Source organism: Rhinolophus sinicus, chromosome 3 (genome assembly GCF_057876585.1).
Source record: "Rhinolophus sinicus isolate RSI-liver-muscle chromosome 3, RSI-T2T, whole genome shotgun sequence".
In the NCBI taxonomy this organism is placed as follows: Eukaryota; Metazoa; Chordata; class Mammalia; order Chiroptera; family Rhinolophidae; genus Rhinolophus; species Rhinolophus sinicus.
The window spans coordinates 81,594,511-81,612,242 of NC_142503.1; the positions used below are offsets into that span (position 1 = coordinate 81,594,511).

At 41.7% G+C, this 17,732-nt stretch overlaps 1 protein-coding gene and 1 pseudogene across 2 annotated transcripts; one reads left to right on the top strand and one right to left on the bottom strand.

Annotated features, from left to right (window-relative positions):
* Positions 1-675: 675 nt before the first annotated feature.
* Positions 676-916, bottom strand: LOC109455154 (dolichyl-diphosphooligosaccharide--protein glycosyltransferase subunit TMEM258 pseudogene; annotated as a pseudogene).
* Positions 728-11,305, top strand: FAM170A (family with sequence similarity 170 member A). 2 transcript variants are annotated; one of them, XR_016020717.1, is made up of 6 exons: positions 728-858; positions 4,862-5,772; positions 8,418-8,558; positions 9,369-10,146; positions 10,447-10,505; positions 11,116-11,293. XR_016020717.1 is itself a non-coding variant. In XM_088796682.1 (5 exons), the coding sequence occupies exons 2-5, from the start codon at positions 5,703-5,705 to the stop codon at positions 10,451-10,453; spliced, it is 996 nt and encodes a 331-aa protein (XP_088652808.1). In that variant the 5' UTR covers positions 728-858; positions 4,862-5,702; the 3' UTR covers positions 10,454-11,305. The 2 variants fall into 2 exon arrangements, 1 of the variants encoding a protein (XP_088652808.1); XM_088796682.1 differs by having other exon boundaries at positions 10,447-11,305.
* The last annotated feature ends 6,427 nt before the right edge of the window (positions 11,306-17,732 follow it).

Below are 17,732 nucleotides of genomic sequence, written 5' to 3' on the forward strand. Positions count from 1 at the left end.
ATAATCCTGAGTACATTTTCCTGGTGTAAAAATCCTAACAGCATGGTGGAAAAAGGTTCTGAATTAAGACCTAAGAGATCTGAGTTCTAGCCCTATTTTTGTGAATGCGTAGCTTGATGATTTTGTCAAGTCTCGTATTTAGTGGGCAGGGATTAGGATTTTTCTGTATGGTCTCTGTGCTATTCTGTAGTACTGTCCATAATTATTTTTGCTTATGGTGTCTAGAAAATGGAGAGACACATGATAAGATTGCAGTCAGCAATTTTGGGTGGAAGTGATGTGTGTTACTTTTGGACCGGAACATTTAATGCCAGTGTGAGATTCTCCAGAATTCTTTCTCTCTGCAGTGATGACTGACAATTTTCCACATACTGGTGGCTTTGTCGGTCTGGATCCAGGAATGAGCACAGTAAGGAGCCGAACTTCTAGCCAGCCTACAGTAGGCAGGTACAAGGAGCAGGACACGAGTCTTTGTTGTTTTAAGCCACTGGGATTTGGGGGGATTATTTTTTACAATAAGATAATCAAGCTTCTTCTTCTTCTTCTTTTTTTTTTTTTCGGTCACACATCTGCCTTTATTGTGAGCAGCACGTGAGACACTTCCAGTAATAGTTAAAAAATTAAATTACAAAAGCAGGGATTCGGTGAAGCTGTCTGGTTGGAACTCCTGGGAGCTCATATGTAAATGCCAACCCAGAGCAGTAAGAAGACGACCCAAAGCCCATGAAGAGCGAGGCCACCAAGGAGATGAGGAGCTCTTCCTTTGTAGCTGTCCCAAGTGTGCTTGGTGGAGGTGACGTCATAATTGAAGAAGCAGGTGGTGGAGGACATGCCAGTGGCCGGCAGCACTGCTGTCAGGTGGGGGAGAACAGCCTGGTTCACTGCTAGTGGATCTGCTCATGGCCTCGGGTTCCATTTTGCTAGGCGCTTAGGTAATTCACTGCTCCCCACGGCCAATCGAGCTTATTCTCGATTGATATGATCTGTAAAGGGTATCACTGTGATGAACGCGGGAAAGCCCCAGGGATATACCGTGTGTCCCCGAAAATAAGACCTAGCAGGACTATGTCAGCTCTAATGCGTCTTTTGGAGCAAAAATTAATATAAGCCCTGGTCTTATTTTACTATAATATAAGACTGGGTCTTATAATAATATAATATAATATAATATAATATAATATAATATAATATAATATAATATAATTAATATAATATAATATAATATAATATAATATAATATAATATAATATAATAATATAATATAATATAATAAATATAATATAATATAATATAATATAATATAATATAATATAATAAGACCGGGTTGTACATTATATAATATAAGACCAGGTCTTATATTAATTTTTGCTCCAAAAGTTGCATTAGAGCTGATTACCTGGCTAGGTCTTATTTTCAGGGATACAGGATATATATTTTTCCTTTTGTTAAATTAAAATTTTACTATTTCCTACAAGTGGATGTCGGAGCTGCTCTGAGGGGAAGTAAGTTTCCTATGTTGGAAATCCTGTAACACAGACTGGGCAACTCTTTGAAGGTGGTGCTGTAGAAATTTAAGGTGGTTGTGTGATATAACAAGAAATATATATTTGGTCTCCAACCCCTTTCTGACACAGAGCTCCTAAAATTCTTGGTATTGCCTAAGTGATGAGAGGGATAAAAGTTTCTTTTTTTACATTAATGAGGCAAGTTTTAGAAAACACCTAAGGATGGGAGTTGGTTGTCAGTGGAGTCAACCTTGTGACTAGAGGGTTGGAACTTTCAGTCCTACCCTCCCTGACCTATGGGGAGTGGAGAGACACTGGAGGTTGAATCAGTGGCCAGTGGCCAGTGATTTATTCAAGCATGCCTATGTAATGAAGCCTCCATGAAAACCCAAAAGGAGAAAGTTCAGAGAGTTTCTGGGTTGGTGAATACAGCGAGATTCAGGGAGAGTGGTGCCCTGAGAGAGCATGGAAGGTCTGCCTCCTTTCCCCATCCCTTGCCCTGTGCATCTCTTCCATCAGAGTTAAATCCTTTTATAACAAGCCTGTAATCTAGTAAGTAAAATGCTTCTTTGAGTTCTGTAAGTCACTTTGTGTGAGCAAATTAATCAAACCTGAGGGGGGAGGGGAGTTGTTGGAACCTCCAATCTATATAGCAGGTCAATCAGAAGCACAGGTGACAACCTACGCTGGACTTGAAACTGGTGTCTGAAGTGTGTGTGTGTGTGTGTGTGTGTGTGTGTGTGTGTGTGGTAGGCGCAGTAATGTAGGACTGAGCGCTTGACCTATGGAATCTGATGCCATCTCTGGGTAGATATTGTCAGAATTGAGTTGAATTGTAGGTCACTCAGCTGGTGTTGCAGAACCACTTGGTGGTGTGAGGAACCCCCACCAACCCGACCACACACCCATGTTGGAATTGGTATTCAAATCTTAAATTGGATTAGAGAACTTCAAGGTCCATTCTAGATTAAAAATATTGATATTTGCCACTCCTGAGGGTAACTACTGAACCTCACATTTGTGCACAGGTATTGATTTGGTAGTGTTTTCTCTAGAGTTAATTTATTTTCCCTGCTGTGGATAACAAGAGGTTTTATCTACTGTGCCTTCCATGAGGACCTGCACAGATGCTGAGAAAAAATTTTTTTGAGGAGCATGCTCATTCTTTACCTGAATTTCATAGCTATTCTGTTAGGTGTGTAATGATATCTCATTGTGGTTTTCATTAGCATTTTCCTAATGGCTAATGATATTAAACATCATTTTATGTTATTTGCCATCTGTTGTCTTGTTCAGTGAAACATCTCTTCACACCTTTTGTCCATTTTCTAATTGGGATTGTTTATTTTTTTTTTTACTGGTGAATTTGAGAGTTCTTTATAGCTATTACTCCTTTGTTGGCTATGTATGTGGTTTGCAAACATTTTCTCTTAGTCTGGAGCTTGTCTTCTCAGACTCTTAAAAGGATCTTTGACAGCAAATGGTATTAATTTTAATGAAGTCTGGTTTAGCTGTTTTTTTCTTGTATGGATCATCTCTCTCCCGGATTATTACAATGGGCCCACTGTTCTCTCTGATTCTGCCCTTGACTCCCAATAGTCTTTTCTCAACAAAACAATGAGAGTGATCTTTTTAAATGTTATTTCTCCCTCAAAACTCTTCAACCTTTCCATGTCACTCAGAGTAAAAACCAAAGTCTTGACAACAGCCTCTAAAACCCTGTATAATCTGGTCCCTCATTATCTCCATGACCTCATCTCTTACCACTCTCTCCCTCCCTTGGCTCTGGCCACACTAGTTTCCTTTGTGATATTCAAACAAGCCCAGCCACCCCCGATCCAGGACTCAAGCCTCTTCTTTTTGCCTGCAAAATAGAAACTTGGCTCTAAGCTCCCTTATTGTCCTCAGGTCTTACTGAGACAGGGCCTAAAAGTGAAGATTACCATGACCTCCCATTTAACACAGAAATGCCCCCATTTCCTATAGTCCCAAATTCAGATTCTTGCTCTATTTTTCTGCATGGTACTTGTCAATATCCAGCCTATACTTACGTCATATATTTTAAAACATTGTCTATTTTTTCCTCTAGAATTAAGCTCCTTGAGAGAAAATCCTCTCTGTTTTGTGCACAAATATTCAACTTCAAGGGTCTAGAGAGACTGGCACATAGTAGGGACTCAATAAATACTCACAGAATAAAGAATGAATGAAGAAATGAAGGAATGACTAAAGTAGGTCCCAACTGAACTTGGACTTGCTGAGATAAACTCCATTGATCCTCACTTGGAGAATCTGAGCTGGTGCCGTTGGAATCATCTTTCCTTTTCTGAAGAGAGGTTCAGTTCTTTCAGAAACTCAGGGTCTAGGAGAGGCGCCTTAATAATCATTCTCCTCAGAATGATGGAATTAAAACTAGTGAAATTTCAACTAATGAAGTAACAATCATCAGTGGTTGTTAATGCTGTTTATTGAAAGGTTGATGGGAAACATTATAGCTGATAGCACCAAAAACCACTGGTCAGTCTTAACATCGTTAAAAATGGGACATCTTTATGTGCTTCTTGTTGTGATGTAATAGGAAGATACATAGCACCAATTATAAAACAATCTATAATAACAATAAATTGAATCCAAATATAATCAATTTTCTGTATTTGATTACCTGTTTACATGGAAATGTAGGAAATAGGGGAATATCTTAAGTGACATCACAGGAATACAATCAGCTGACTACAAACTTTGAAAAATTCTACAGAATAAACCACTTAGTCTCTTCAATAAATAAATGGCAAAAAAAAAAAAAAAAAAGGGGTGTGGGTGGGAGAACTGCTCTAGATTGAAAGATATATCAACCAATTGCAACATAATGGACCTTGTTTGGATCTTGAAATCAATGAACCAAGTATAAGAAAAGACATTTGAACACAGTTGGAGGAAATTGAGTGTGGCTTGGTTATTAAGCTATATGAAGGAATTATGGCTACATTTGTTGGGTGAGATAATGATATTGCTGTTATGTTTTTAAAAAGTCTTTGTCTCTTGGAGATAAATTCTGCTGCATTTGAAGAGAAATGACATAATGTCTGAGGTTTGCTTCGAAATACAGCACCTTTCCCACTCCCAAAACACCTAAACTAAAAGAAACAAACCAAAAGCTAAAAGAGTATGTGTGGAGGTGGGGACAGAACAAGAATGGCAGAGTATTGATAATTGTTGAAACTGGCTGGTGGGTACATGAAGCCATATTCCTGTTATACAATTCTCTTTACTTTGTGTGCGTTTGAAAATTTCTGCCACAAAATTAAAAAAAAACCACACACACACCAAAAAAAACCTCCTTGTCCCGTCTTTTCTAGGGATTCTGCAAGAAACTGGAAGATTAATCTCATCAGCAAATCCTCACAAGATTGCATTTGCCCTGTCTTCACTCTCCCTCTGCTTGAGACTTTAAGATTTTCTGCGGTGCCCTTTCAAATTGGAACCCACCTTAGTCCACTGAGGACTTCTAATGTCAGCAGTGACTCTGGGAGTTCATCTCATCCCAGCACACCAATGGATCATGGCCACTGCCTCAAAAGGACGTGTCTCTAATTTTAGATTGGAACCAGGAGGATCTCTCAAGTTTGGGATTTTAGCAACAAAAGCCAAGACTATCAGCATGCTTTTGCTGCTTCCAGCCTTGCCATGCCCTTCCTCTGGCCGACAGACAGAGTCTGCTACCCACTTGAATGCAGATGGGAAAGGGTGAAGTAAAGGGAGAAAAGAAAAAAATTAAACAGGAACAGATTAACATTTTAAATTATCCTGGCACGTTTGAAAGATGTGAGAGTTGAATTCATGGGAGAAGTTCCACTGGGAAAAAGGAATTGGTCCTGAAAATGGGGTCTGTGCGATGGCAGAGACTGTATTGGACCTCCGTCCCCAGAAGGCTCTGATGTCACCGTTGAGGTCAGAGAATCCTGCGGTGGGCCTAGTGACCTGTGAACCCTAACAGCCCTGCGCTGTAGTGGGCACTGGACAGTGCTGTGGTTCTCTAAATGGTCTGAGGTCTTCAGACATTTGGGAGACTCGACTATTTTTATTTGTACTGAATCATCTCAACGGATTTCCTGAGAGCCACGGAGGGCCAACCTGTAGGGAAAAAGAGGAGCAGGACATTAAAAGAGCTTCTTCTAAGGGACTCTTCTGGCTGGTGTTATGAAACAGCGCCAAAAGAGGAAACATCTAGAAAATGAGGAGGCCCAGGAAACTGCTGAGAAGGGAGGAGGTATGTGTTGGGTAACTTGTCTGGGACACAAGGGTGGCTGCCAGCCTGAGCCTTCTCGAAGAAGGTGGGACTGCAGAGAATGTGTCACCTATGAAGTGGGGAAAGAGAGACCTGGTATTGGCTGCTGCTGCCGTGTCCTTCCTGAACGTCCCTGTGGTGTGAGTCCACACAGGAAGGCCACATGCCCCCTGCAGATGCAGTCAGCCCTGCTGATCTGAGCTCTTCTTCCTGGGCTGCTCGGGCCTGGGGCTGTGTTGGACTTCTAGCTGCCCGGGGTCCCACTTGCACAAATTCAGATGTACAGGTTTTTTCAGTCCTTTTCTCTTTATTTGATCTTATTCCGGGGTCACTGGTAGGGGATATAAAGGGTGCTCACAGGGATCCATGAGTTGCACTGTCCATTTTACAAAGAGGAAGGAGAAGCCCAATCAGTTTAAAGGTCTTGTTGAAAAATATCTTGAGCAGTGAAATGTTTGTTTGGAAGGAGATTGTTTGTCTAGCGATGGCACCATATTAAAAGCATGGAAATTTTATTCCTTCAGCAAGAAGGATTTACCAGTTGATCCGTGAGAGTTTGTGAATCCACAGGTGTGGGCTTTCCAGAGATCAAGGGAAGGGACGGACCTTCCAGAGACTGAGACCAGATGGATGAGGGTGAGAAATATTGTCAGAGCCCTTCAGGGAGATACCCTCTGAGAGCCGTGGATGTACTTCCCAGGCCATGTGGTGACTGCATGTATTAAATGTGAGCGAGGGTCTTGCCCTGAGCAAGGGGGTGGTCATATGGAGGAGACTGGACAGAATGGAGCCTACCCCAGAGATCCAGCTGGAGGCTTCTGCCCCAAATTAGAGCCCAGCAGCTTCCTGGAAGCCTGGGACCCGAAGACTACAGGATGAGTCCTGGGAATGGACGCCTGTACAGTAGGCAGATTTTCAGGCAGCAGCTGGGACGGGATGGGGGAAGGAATGATTGTCCCTGCCCCTTACACTTCAGGATAGTTTTGTTTCTGTGTTTGTATGGTGGGGAGCCTTGGGGAGGATGGCGATAGGGTGCTCATCAGATGTGTAGTCTGTGTGGTAAGGTCGTATCATCATGCCTGGACCTGGATGACTCTCCATACGTATAAGACTGTATGCAGAATTCTTTGGAAGGATGTTCCATGCGGCAGTCACTCATACACACACGTGTACACTCCAATACAGAAAAAAAATTGCACAACTCCACACACAACTTCTTCATTAAACCACATATAGAGCACATAGGTATATACACATATCACTCCTGTACTATATTCACATGCAACAAATGCATGTATGCTGTCCTCTCTTCCCACACCAAACTCTGGAGGATGTATATATGTCTCTATCAGTAGAGGTATATATATTCTCAGCTCTCATACAAAAGCAGCTACCTTCAACTATCTCTAAATACCTCTACAAGAACCAGTCACATGGATATACACATAACATATTGTGTAGTAATACCAGACCCACTTTGCACAAACCATAAAAAGAAAACAAAAAACTACAGGGTCACCAACCCCAATCAGAGTTGGCAGAAGAAATACGGGATGTCCAGTTTAATTGGAATTTGGGGTAAACCACAAATAATTTTTTAGTATGAGTGTATCCCAAATATTGTGTGAGACATACTTACCGAAAATAAGTATGACCCAAATATTGCATTGGAATATCTACACTAAATATTATTCATGGTTTATCTGAAATTCAAATTTCACTGGCATCCTGTATTTTGTTTGCTGAATCTGGCAACCCCTATATGTTTACCATCAGCTGACATATGTGAGTTTTTCCTGCATTTCTGTTTAGTGTCTGTCTTCCCTTGCTAGAAGGCTCAGCATTATCAGAACCTGGAATAGTGGAATAGTGCCTGATATATAGTAACTATTCACTGAATATTGTTGAATGAATGACTGAGTGAATTTACACCATAAGTACGAACCATACCATATAATCAGGGTGTGTTCCACATTCCTGAGTTGTGCACACAAACTCTCCATAGACACAGATATACACATTTCCACCCTATTCCCCACACCAAACCCACATTTATCACAGACTTATCTGATACACTTAACTTTTATGCTTTGACATACTGTATTTCCCTGAAAATAAGACCTAGCCGGACAATCAGCTCTAATGTGTCTTTTGGAGCAAAAAATTAATATAAGACCCAGTATATTATATTACATTATATTTACATTATATTAATTATTTTAATTATATTATATTGTATATTATATTATATTATATTATATTATATTATATTATATTAAAGACCCGATCTCATATTATAAAATAAGACCGGGTAAAATAAGACCAAGTCTTATATTAATTTTTGCTCCAAAATACACATTAGAACTGATTGTCCGCCTAGGTCTTATTTTCGGGGAAACGTGGTAGTCACAGTCACCACTGAGGCCTACATTCCTACAAGGATACTAACAAAGTACTTGTTGATTGTAGTTAAATATTGGAGTATCCACTGGGAACCAGGCTCTAAGCCATGTGTATTCACTGCCCCTGACATATACCAGTCACTTAGTAAATATTTGTTGGACAGATGAATGATTCACAAACATGCCCAACCCACCATATCTCTGAGGCTTTCATACCTTCCTCAGAGATCTCGAAGTCACAAGAAGATGCCCCCCAGCTTGGATCGACTGAAGTGGCCAAAGGCTGTGGCCCAGGGGTAGAGGAGGCATCCTCTGCCTCCGAATACTTCTCCTGTGTTTCTACTCCACGCAAACTCATCCATGGTGGTAAGGGTACAGGGTTCCTTGGGTGTGGGGCCCCTTGGGTGCATGGCAGGAGGTACATAGGTCCAAGCATGAGGCTCACCGGAAATCTAGGGCAGTTGGAAGGCTCTGCAGAGGAGCCTGGGGAGGATGGCAGAGCTGTTAGGAGAGCGTGGATCTGAGCTCATTGTGGGAGAGTGTGAGTCCTGATGCTACCATGGTGTGGAAGTTCAGGGGCAGAGGCCAGGAAGATCTTGGCTTGAGGCGGAGGGCAGAGGGACCAGATGAAGCACTTTTGGGGGACGTGTGAGCTCTGCCTTTGCCTGCTTCCAGAGAAGGCCAGAGTTCCTCAGCACAGCCCTTCACTTCAGCATGGGAGCGGGGCCATCAGCCCAGCCCACACACCTCACACACACAGACACACTCCATGCATACCCATTCTGAGCACACACACAAAACCCAAACACATGACCCACAATGCCATTCTCCGACACCACAGCTCACATTCCACAAATAACACGCCAATGATAACACGAACTCACGTCATTCTCGTAACACACACATCCCACTAACATCCCTCATACCATCGCCCTCACCACCATACTCCACACGCCTATGTACAGACACCCGTCCAATATCCCTACACACACCAATGAAAAGCCCACAGATGACACCACACACACTACCCCATAATATGAACAACAAACAGCAGGCTCATTGCACAACTACATCACACCACGGTCCCTCTCTCCTCTAATCTACATATCCTTACTTGTTCTCTCAGCTTCTGGCATGCCACATGCACAGTCTTATGTTTCTAATTTCCTTTCCCAGGAATCCGGAGATTACATCGAGACAGTCCCCAGCCTAGATCCCCACCAGCCCAGGTTCAGGAACAAGGGGAGACTGCTCCCTCCTCACCACATGTATCCTTCTCATCCCCTTCATCCTATAAGACCTGTGTGTCCTCTCTGTATGTAAACAAAGAGGGAAGGGGCCTGAAAATATACTACATGCAGGTACGAATGAAAAAGGGTGTGGCTGTCTCCTGGGACACAGAGCAAACCTCGGAGTCACTAGGAAAGCAGCCGAGGATGGAAGAGGTGAACCTTCCTGAGGACGTGCGAGTAGGCACTCCCCCCTCTGATGTATCCACCAGAAACCTCCTGTCTGACAGTGAGCCCAGCGGGGAGGAGAAAGAGCATGAAGAAAAGGCAGAGTCAGACCACCCACCAGGGTCCTCCACAGTTGAGGAGAGACCCAGGGCCAAGACACCTGACTGGCTGGTGACCATGGAGATTGGCTTCAGGTGCATGGCCTGCTGCCGGGTCTTCTCCACCTTGGAGATCCTTCAGGAACACGTACAGTTTGGGATCAGGGAGGGTTTCAGCTGCCATGTCTTCCATCTCACCATGGCTCAGCTGACAGGCAGTGTGGACTCAGAGAGCACCCAGGAGGAAGAGGAGGAGGAGAATGAGGGGGAAGAGGAGGAGGAAGAAGAAAAGCAAGAAGAAAAGGAGGAGGAGGAGCAGCCCACAGGGGAAGACCTTGACATGAAGAGGCCCTGGAGCCAATGTCCAGGCTTTGTGTTTCATTCTCCAAAGGACAGGAAGTGAGCAGGGATGGGTCTGCTGAGGGAACTGTACCTTCTCCAAGCCCGTACTGTTTCTCCAGTTGAGGCCCATGCCTCTATAAGGGAGACCTGGGGGTTGTATCAGCTCAGGGAATTACGGAAGGGGGGACAACTGGGCCCCTTGCTTCTTACCCAAGCATTTAATACAATCATGACTGAGTGGGAATTTATCCTGAGCTTCTCAGCTCCCACAGGAAGTTCTGAGAATTTCCAAGGGCTAACAGAGCATTTTTCCTCTTTAATTAAAAAGTGTCTTTTTCTGTTTTGGTTTCCACACAGCAACTGAGATTCATGGGCCAGAAGATCCTGGAAGATGGTGTGACCTTCTCTTGGGAAAGGTAAGGCCTGAGGTTGGCACACATCATCAAGGCCCAGAGGAACCTACATCATCAAGGCCCAGAGGAACCTAAGGGAAGGGGCTGCAGAGCTGCACTGGGTTATACCTGGTGGCTCTGCAGTTGCATCAACTTGTAGGAGACCCCTGCTTCCAGGGAATTGACTTCCATGATTTACACGAGAAAGTGGCGAGTTTTGATAGGAGTTCTCTCAGTGTGTCCATGATCGACTTCACTCTAAGAGGAAATAGTGCCAGCAGCCCTTCTCGGCAGAGAGAGCTCAGCACAACCTTGAGGACCAGGAGGGTCTGAAGAAAGGATAGGGGCCTTTGCAGGGCCAGAGGTTTAAGGGCTGAGAGTCTTTGGCCTGAGCTGGGATCTCACTATGGCCCACATAGACCTCTGAGAGAAAGGGGAATGTGGAGAGGGAGATACATGAAAATGAGGTCTGGGAATGGCCCAGAACCTTCATTTTGCTGTATTTGATCTGGAAATGAACTCATTGTGGCGTGCGTGGTTCTGAGCTTTAAGACAAAGTGAAAGGTAACTGACTAGTAGAGCTCATCCTGCTTCTTGTCTCTTCCTGTGGCCTCATTTGTTTTCTCACGTCCAGGGAGAAGATAGGACCATCGAGATAGCAGCAGACAGAATGCCAGTGGTATGAAGGAAGATGAAGGGACCAGACTCAGTCTAACATGTAAACATCATGTGAAATAAAGGCTGTTTTGCAAAACTTTCCTGGATACATTCTTTAATTGAATTATCTATCATCTATCTATCTATCTATCTATCTATCTATCTATCTATCTATCTATCTATCTATCTATCTATCATCTATCATCTGTCTGTCTGTCTATCTGTCTGTCTAGCTGTCTAGCTGTCTAGCTATCTAGTTATCTAGCTAGCTCTCTCTATCGTCTATCTATCATCTACCTATCCCTCTATTATCTATTGATTCATCCATCATCTACATCTGTCTCTCTAGTGGTTTGTGAATGAGATTTCCATAAGCACCAAAGATACTCACCATCCTATTCCAGAAGCAGCAGTACCCAAGCTCCTGATGGATTTTAGGCTTCTGTGTGACTTTTCCAAGGCTCGATGCCACATTTGTCATGAGACCATGACAAGCTACACGGAGTTGAGATGAAGCTTTTGGAAGGTGGCAGGTGCTGTGAAAACCATGTCCGGTGGGTCCTGACTGACAGCACTAAGGAGGGAAACTTCAGAGGGCTGGAGGATGGCCTGCATGTCTCCCTAGGTCTGGCCTGGACCAGGGGCTATTAGCTGCAGCTTCACAAGGAAACACCGGGACAGAGGAAAATTTCTGTCTTGAAGCTGTCCGTGGAACCGGCTCCTCCTGAGACGGTGACACTTTTGTTACAGCACTCAAAAAGAGGCCATCTGACCACCATCAGGAATTTGGGGAGGAGATTGCTGTATTAGAAGTTTGAGCCAATGAGATCTCCTATTTCCAGTTCTGACATTAATACTTCAATCTGTACATAAATTCTTATTCTAGCCTGTCAAGTTTGTGACCCCATCACCTCTGAACTTCATCCTCACACCACTGCCATCGTGCACTGGGACTAAGCTTGTCTAGGAGGCACTGAAGACTCCTTTTGATGCTTGAGGTTGTCCATGGTCTAAAAGGTGAGAGGGGAGTGATGTGTCTTCCTAATATGAATAGGGAACCAAAGCCAGGCTTTAGGAAGGACTAACGGAATTAGAAGGAAATAATTTGAAGTTCAGAGCTCTTGTCAGTTTAAGAAGAATAAGGTCTTAATTCCAAAGTCCCATGGATTTTTTTTTTTTTTTCAGGGTGTGTAGTGAGTCTTCTCTGGGGCTTTATTAAATCAACAATGGTTTCAGTGATCTGGTGTTGTAGTTATTATTTTGACAATAATAATAAGCCAGCTTCCTAACTGGTCTCATGCTTCCTAGCTTCTCCACCTGGGATGTCATCTGCATATCCACGTCTCTTGCCTCAAGATGCCTAGTGCCTCGTTTGACTGTCCTTTCAAAGAATTCAGATGTTGAGGCTTATGCTTCCCTTCCATACTCACCCTGGCCACCTCTGCATACTCTGTAATCTTCACCTTGGTTCCTTTCCACCTGCTCCACTGTGAATTATCCCTTTTGCCCTCTTTTCCTAGGTCTACATCACTTTCTCTCCTTTCCTTGGAATGTTTTTTGACTTCTCTCTCCCACTGACTGCTTCAAACACCTAGGGTTTATTCCACATACATTGGTAGGTTATTGGTTATGAAATGCTGTTCCTGCTGGGATAGAGGCTTCTCTGTAAAGCGTGGAGGAGGTAACACGAGGGCTTGTAGGTGGGGTTCAGAGTGTTGCAGGAAGTAGGTCTTGTGCTCACATATTCTCACAAGAACTGCATTGACCACGAAGAGGGGACTCAGGGCCTGTGGCTTGAATGCTTTCTAAGCCGCTCACACCAGATCCTCTCCGTGGGGCTCCTGACAAGACAAAGCTTGAATAAGCCTCTGAGTCTCTGCTCAGACTAAGGTACTTCAGAGCAGTTTGACGCCACACTAAAGCTCATCTTTTAAACTGGTTAGGATTCCAGCAAAGTAGATGTAACTGAAATCCACTTAAATGAACTAGAACAGAAAATGGAAATAGATGAGGATTTCTCATAAACAGGGAATGGCCACAACTCTTGCTACACAGGCTATCAGGGGGGTGCAGCCAGGTGTGACCCCAATGTCTGACACTTACTCACATCCTGAGTTTCCCAAGTATCTGAGCTTCGGAGTGGTGGCTGGAGTCAGTGGTCAAGTGCAGGCTGGATGGTCTCTAGGCACTGATTCTGGCCCTGGGCATATTGTCCCTAAAGCACAATTTCCCTTGTCCCTGGCCACACTGACCTGTCTCCTTTTGTACTTCCTTCCCTCTCTCCTACCTCCCAGTGCAACCGAGGTGAGATTTGTTCCTTGTTCACAGAAATCTCTCCTGTTCTACTGTGGCTTCTGCTTTCAACATTCCAAAGCCAAGAATTTGTCTTTTTTCCCCCTTATTTCTGCTGGGTCTTCACCTTCCTGAAGTAATGAACTTAGAGTACCTACTGTGTTTCCCCCAAAATAAGACCTAGCTGGACCATCAGCTCTAATAAGTCTTTTGGAGCAAAAATTAATATAAGACTGGGTTTTATTTTAATATAAAACCCGGTATAATGTATAATATAATATAATGTAATATATAATATATAATATAATACCAGGTCTTATATTAATTATTGCTCCAAAAGACGCATTAGAGCTGATGGTCCAGCTACCGTGACTAGATGGGGAAAAAAAATATAAGGGCAAAGAGAAATAATAAAAAGATTCCAGTTAAGTTTTCCTAGTATTACCCAGCTACATATTTTTTAAAATTTAGGAGTAATATAGGAATAGTTTCTTTATAATATAGGAATAGTTTCTTTATAATATAGGAATAGTTTCTTTATACTCAAATGATGTTGAAGTATTAAGATAAAATAAAAGTCCCCCTTCATAACACCCCAACCCCACTCCCAAATCTTCTTCCTTCTGCAGAGATTTTTATTACTAGCTGTTTGATTTCAAGACTTTTGGTCCACGAATTTACATACATAGGTGTTACATATATGATAAATAATTTTATAGAGTTTTTTGATTCACAAATTATTCATAACATATATTCTAAAATGAACATTTTTGATTGGAGATGTTTTAATGTCTTTAATGTGGCTATTCAATATAAATCTTTAACATAGATCCACCCCATTTTTTAGGTAAGTGTAATTTTATTCTAGTGACAAATTATAATTATCTATTCCCTTACTGATGGACATTTTGAGAAAGATGCCCCTTTTCTCCTGCAATCGTCTTGTGACTTTACCTGTTCATCCAATTACATTTCTAAGTGTCAGTGGGTATTATTAATATTCAATAAGATATTTTAAATGGTCTCCAGTTTCCCTTGGGAGTATTGACATCTTAAACTCTGCACTTCTGTTTTCCCTCAGTATCTGGAATTTTGTCATGGCTATTTTTCCACTTAAGGTTGAGTAACTACATGATTGATTTCTTTGTTTTCTTCTCCTTCTCTTTCCAAAGTGCTGAATTTGATTGTGGCTTATGAATCAGTGCAAAATGCTAGTCATCAAGTCAGGACATTGGGCCCTTGACTAGGTAACTTCATCTGTCTGTGCTTCGGCTTCCTTGTGGGTAATCAAGAGGCTTGGACTAGCTGACCTTTAAAATGCTGTTTCTTTGATTCACTGTCACGATTGAGCTGCTATTTGAGACAATGGTCTTTTCTCATGAAGTAAGAGCTCCATATAGTTAACATTTGTGGAGTGCGGTGTTTTTGTAACCTGCGGTTGGGCACAATTGAATTGGTCAGACTCTGTTAGTTGTATTTACTTTTACATATGCTTAGCTCTAAATACTTTATATAACTCTTGTTACTATTTTAAATAATATCTTATTTTTTCTTAAATTTTCTAATTTGTTTATTGCTAGTGTAGAGGAACTTAATTGAGTTTTAAAATTTGCTGGTCTTGTATCCATCTGCCTTGTTGAACTATCTTATTAGTTCCTACTAGTTTATCTGTGGATTCTTTTGGGTTTGCTTGATAAATGATGACATTAAATGGAAATAATGTATTCTGTGAATAACTTTAGTTTGTTACAATGCATTTTATAGATACTTTTAAAACATAACCTTTTCTATACCATTTTTTAAGATTTCCTCCTTCCCAGAGGTAACCAACTTCAAAGATTTGCAAGTATCCAATTCATATTTTAATTATTTTCTTGTGTGTGTGTGTGTATATATATACACACACATATATCCATGAGCAATATGTAGAATTGATTCAAATGTTTACATAACTGTTATGCTCTACATCTTGTATCCTATTTTTTTCAATCAATATTATGTTTTCAAGATTTATCCATGTCAATTTGTGTAGACCTAGGTCTTTTATTTTTAACTCTTTTTTTGTGATTCCATAATATGCCATCATTTATATGCAATCACAATAAATATAGCATCATTTATTTTCCATCTAGCATTATTGTACGATTGGATTGTTTCCATCCCTTCGCTAGAACATACAGTACTTCCTAGAACATCCTTAAAGACTTCTCCTGACAGTCAAAAAGGGCCAGGCTGTCTGAAGGATTACTACTTGCCTTTAGCCACCTTCCCACAGGCCACCTCTAGCCAGCAATGTGAGGCACAGATGAAATAAAAAGTCCCCCAAATGGGAAGATCAAAGAAGCTTCCCAGAAGGTAGGAGGTTAATGCTGAGTATTCTATTGGGAACCCAGGAGAGTATGGGCTGCCCTGAGTCTCCCCACTTTCCGCCCTGGACACCCCAAGAGAAATGTGGAGGAAAGGAGAATCCATAAACTGTGAGTAGACGCAGGGAAGGATGTTGGGAGCTGCAGCTGTTATTGAGGTCACCGAGTACACTGTGAGGGTGCAGAATATTCAGATAGCCAGGCTTTGTCTTCTGAGAACTTCTCCCTAAAGGATGTTTATAACTAAGGTGATTCCAAGTACACAGCTGACTTGGGCCACAAGTCACAGAAAGCTGCTGCTTTATCAATATCTCTTTTTGTTCATACCCTCTTGTTTTCTACAGTTGGGTTACTGCCGTTGGTACTCCGCTGATGTGAAACAAATAGCTAGGGAATCAGGGACACTAGTGAGTCATCTTGCTGTGCAGGATTAGTTCACAGCTTGAGGGTGAGGGAGGTGGCCAAACGAGGCTCAAGAAGGAAAGATGGTGTTCAAAGAAAAGATCTGAGTTAAGGGTGTTTCCCCAAGCCTTAATGAAATATAGCTCCAGCGTCACAAGTATTTCCTAAAGTCCTGGTTGTTTTCAAGGCTAGCCATGGGGCTGGGTTCACTCAATGAAGGAGCCATGTACCCCCAATTTCTCATTGCTTGCTCACACTTGTCAACCTCTGATATACTCTGCAAGACTGCTTTCCGTGAAACAACTTTTCTACCTGCCACTGTCATCTAATGAGTACTCCCTAGTATCCCCCCTAATATGCCATTCCAGTAAATTTATAATTTGATAATCATACTTCTCACCATATTCTCAGCAACTTTTGATAAGTTCTATCAAGACTCTATGCCACAGTCTTCACACATCAATAATCCTTTTAATTTTGTAGCGTCACAAGCCATTTGGAATATTTTCTTTTTTACTCAATTTTTTATTTTATTTAAACAATTTTATTAAATTTATTGGGGTGAAATTTATTAATGAAATTTATTGGGGTGACATTGGTTAAAAAATTATGTAGGTTTCAAGTATACATTCTATAATGCATCACCTATTTTTTGCATTGTGTGTTCACAACCCAAAGTCAAATGTCCCATCACCATATATTTGACCCCATTTACCCTGTTTTACCTCCTCCCTCCCTCCTTACCCTCTGGCAACCACTAAACTGTTGCCTGTGTCTATGAGTTTTTATTTGTGTTTGTCTTGTCCATTTGTTGCTTTCAGTTTTATATCCCACATATGAGTGAAATCATATGGTTCTTGTTTTTTTCTTCATCTGACTTATTTCACTTAGCATGATAATCTAAAGATCCATCCATGTCGTCACAAATGGCAGTATTTCATCTTATGGCTGAGCAATATTCAGTTGTATATATGTACCACATCTTTATCCAATCATCTGTTGAAGAACACTTTGGTTGTTCCCATGTCTTGGCCACTGTGAATAATGTTGCAATGAGCATAGGGGTACATATGTTTTTATGAATAAAAGTTTTCAAAATTTTGGGGTAGATACCCGAAAGAGGGATTGCTGAGTTGTATGGTAATTCTATTCTTAATTTTTTGAAGAACTTCTATAAGAAGACATACAAATGTCCACAGACATATAAAAAAATGCTCAACCTCACTAGCTATTAGGGAAATGCAAATCAAAACCACAATGAGATATCACCTCACACTTGTTAGAATGGCTATTACCAACAAGACAAGTAATAACACGTGTTGGAGATGTTGTGGGGACAAAGGAACCCTCAAACGCTGCTGGTGAGAGTGTAAATTGGTGCATCCACTATGGGAAACAGTATGGAGGAATATTTTCTTTTTGTTTCTCTTCTTTGACAAATCCTTTCTATCTTTGAAAGTCTTTTTCTTGTCTCTTTACCATCCTGACTCCCATCTTTTTTTCCTATTTCAGTAACCTTTCAATCTCCTTCCCT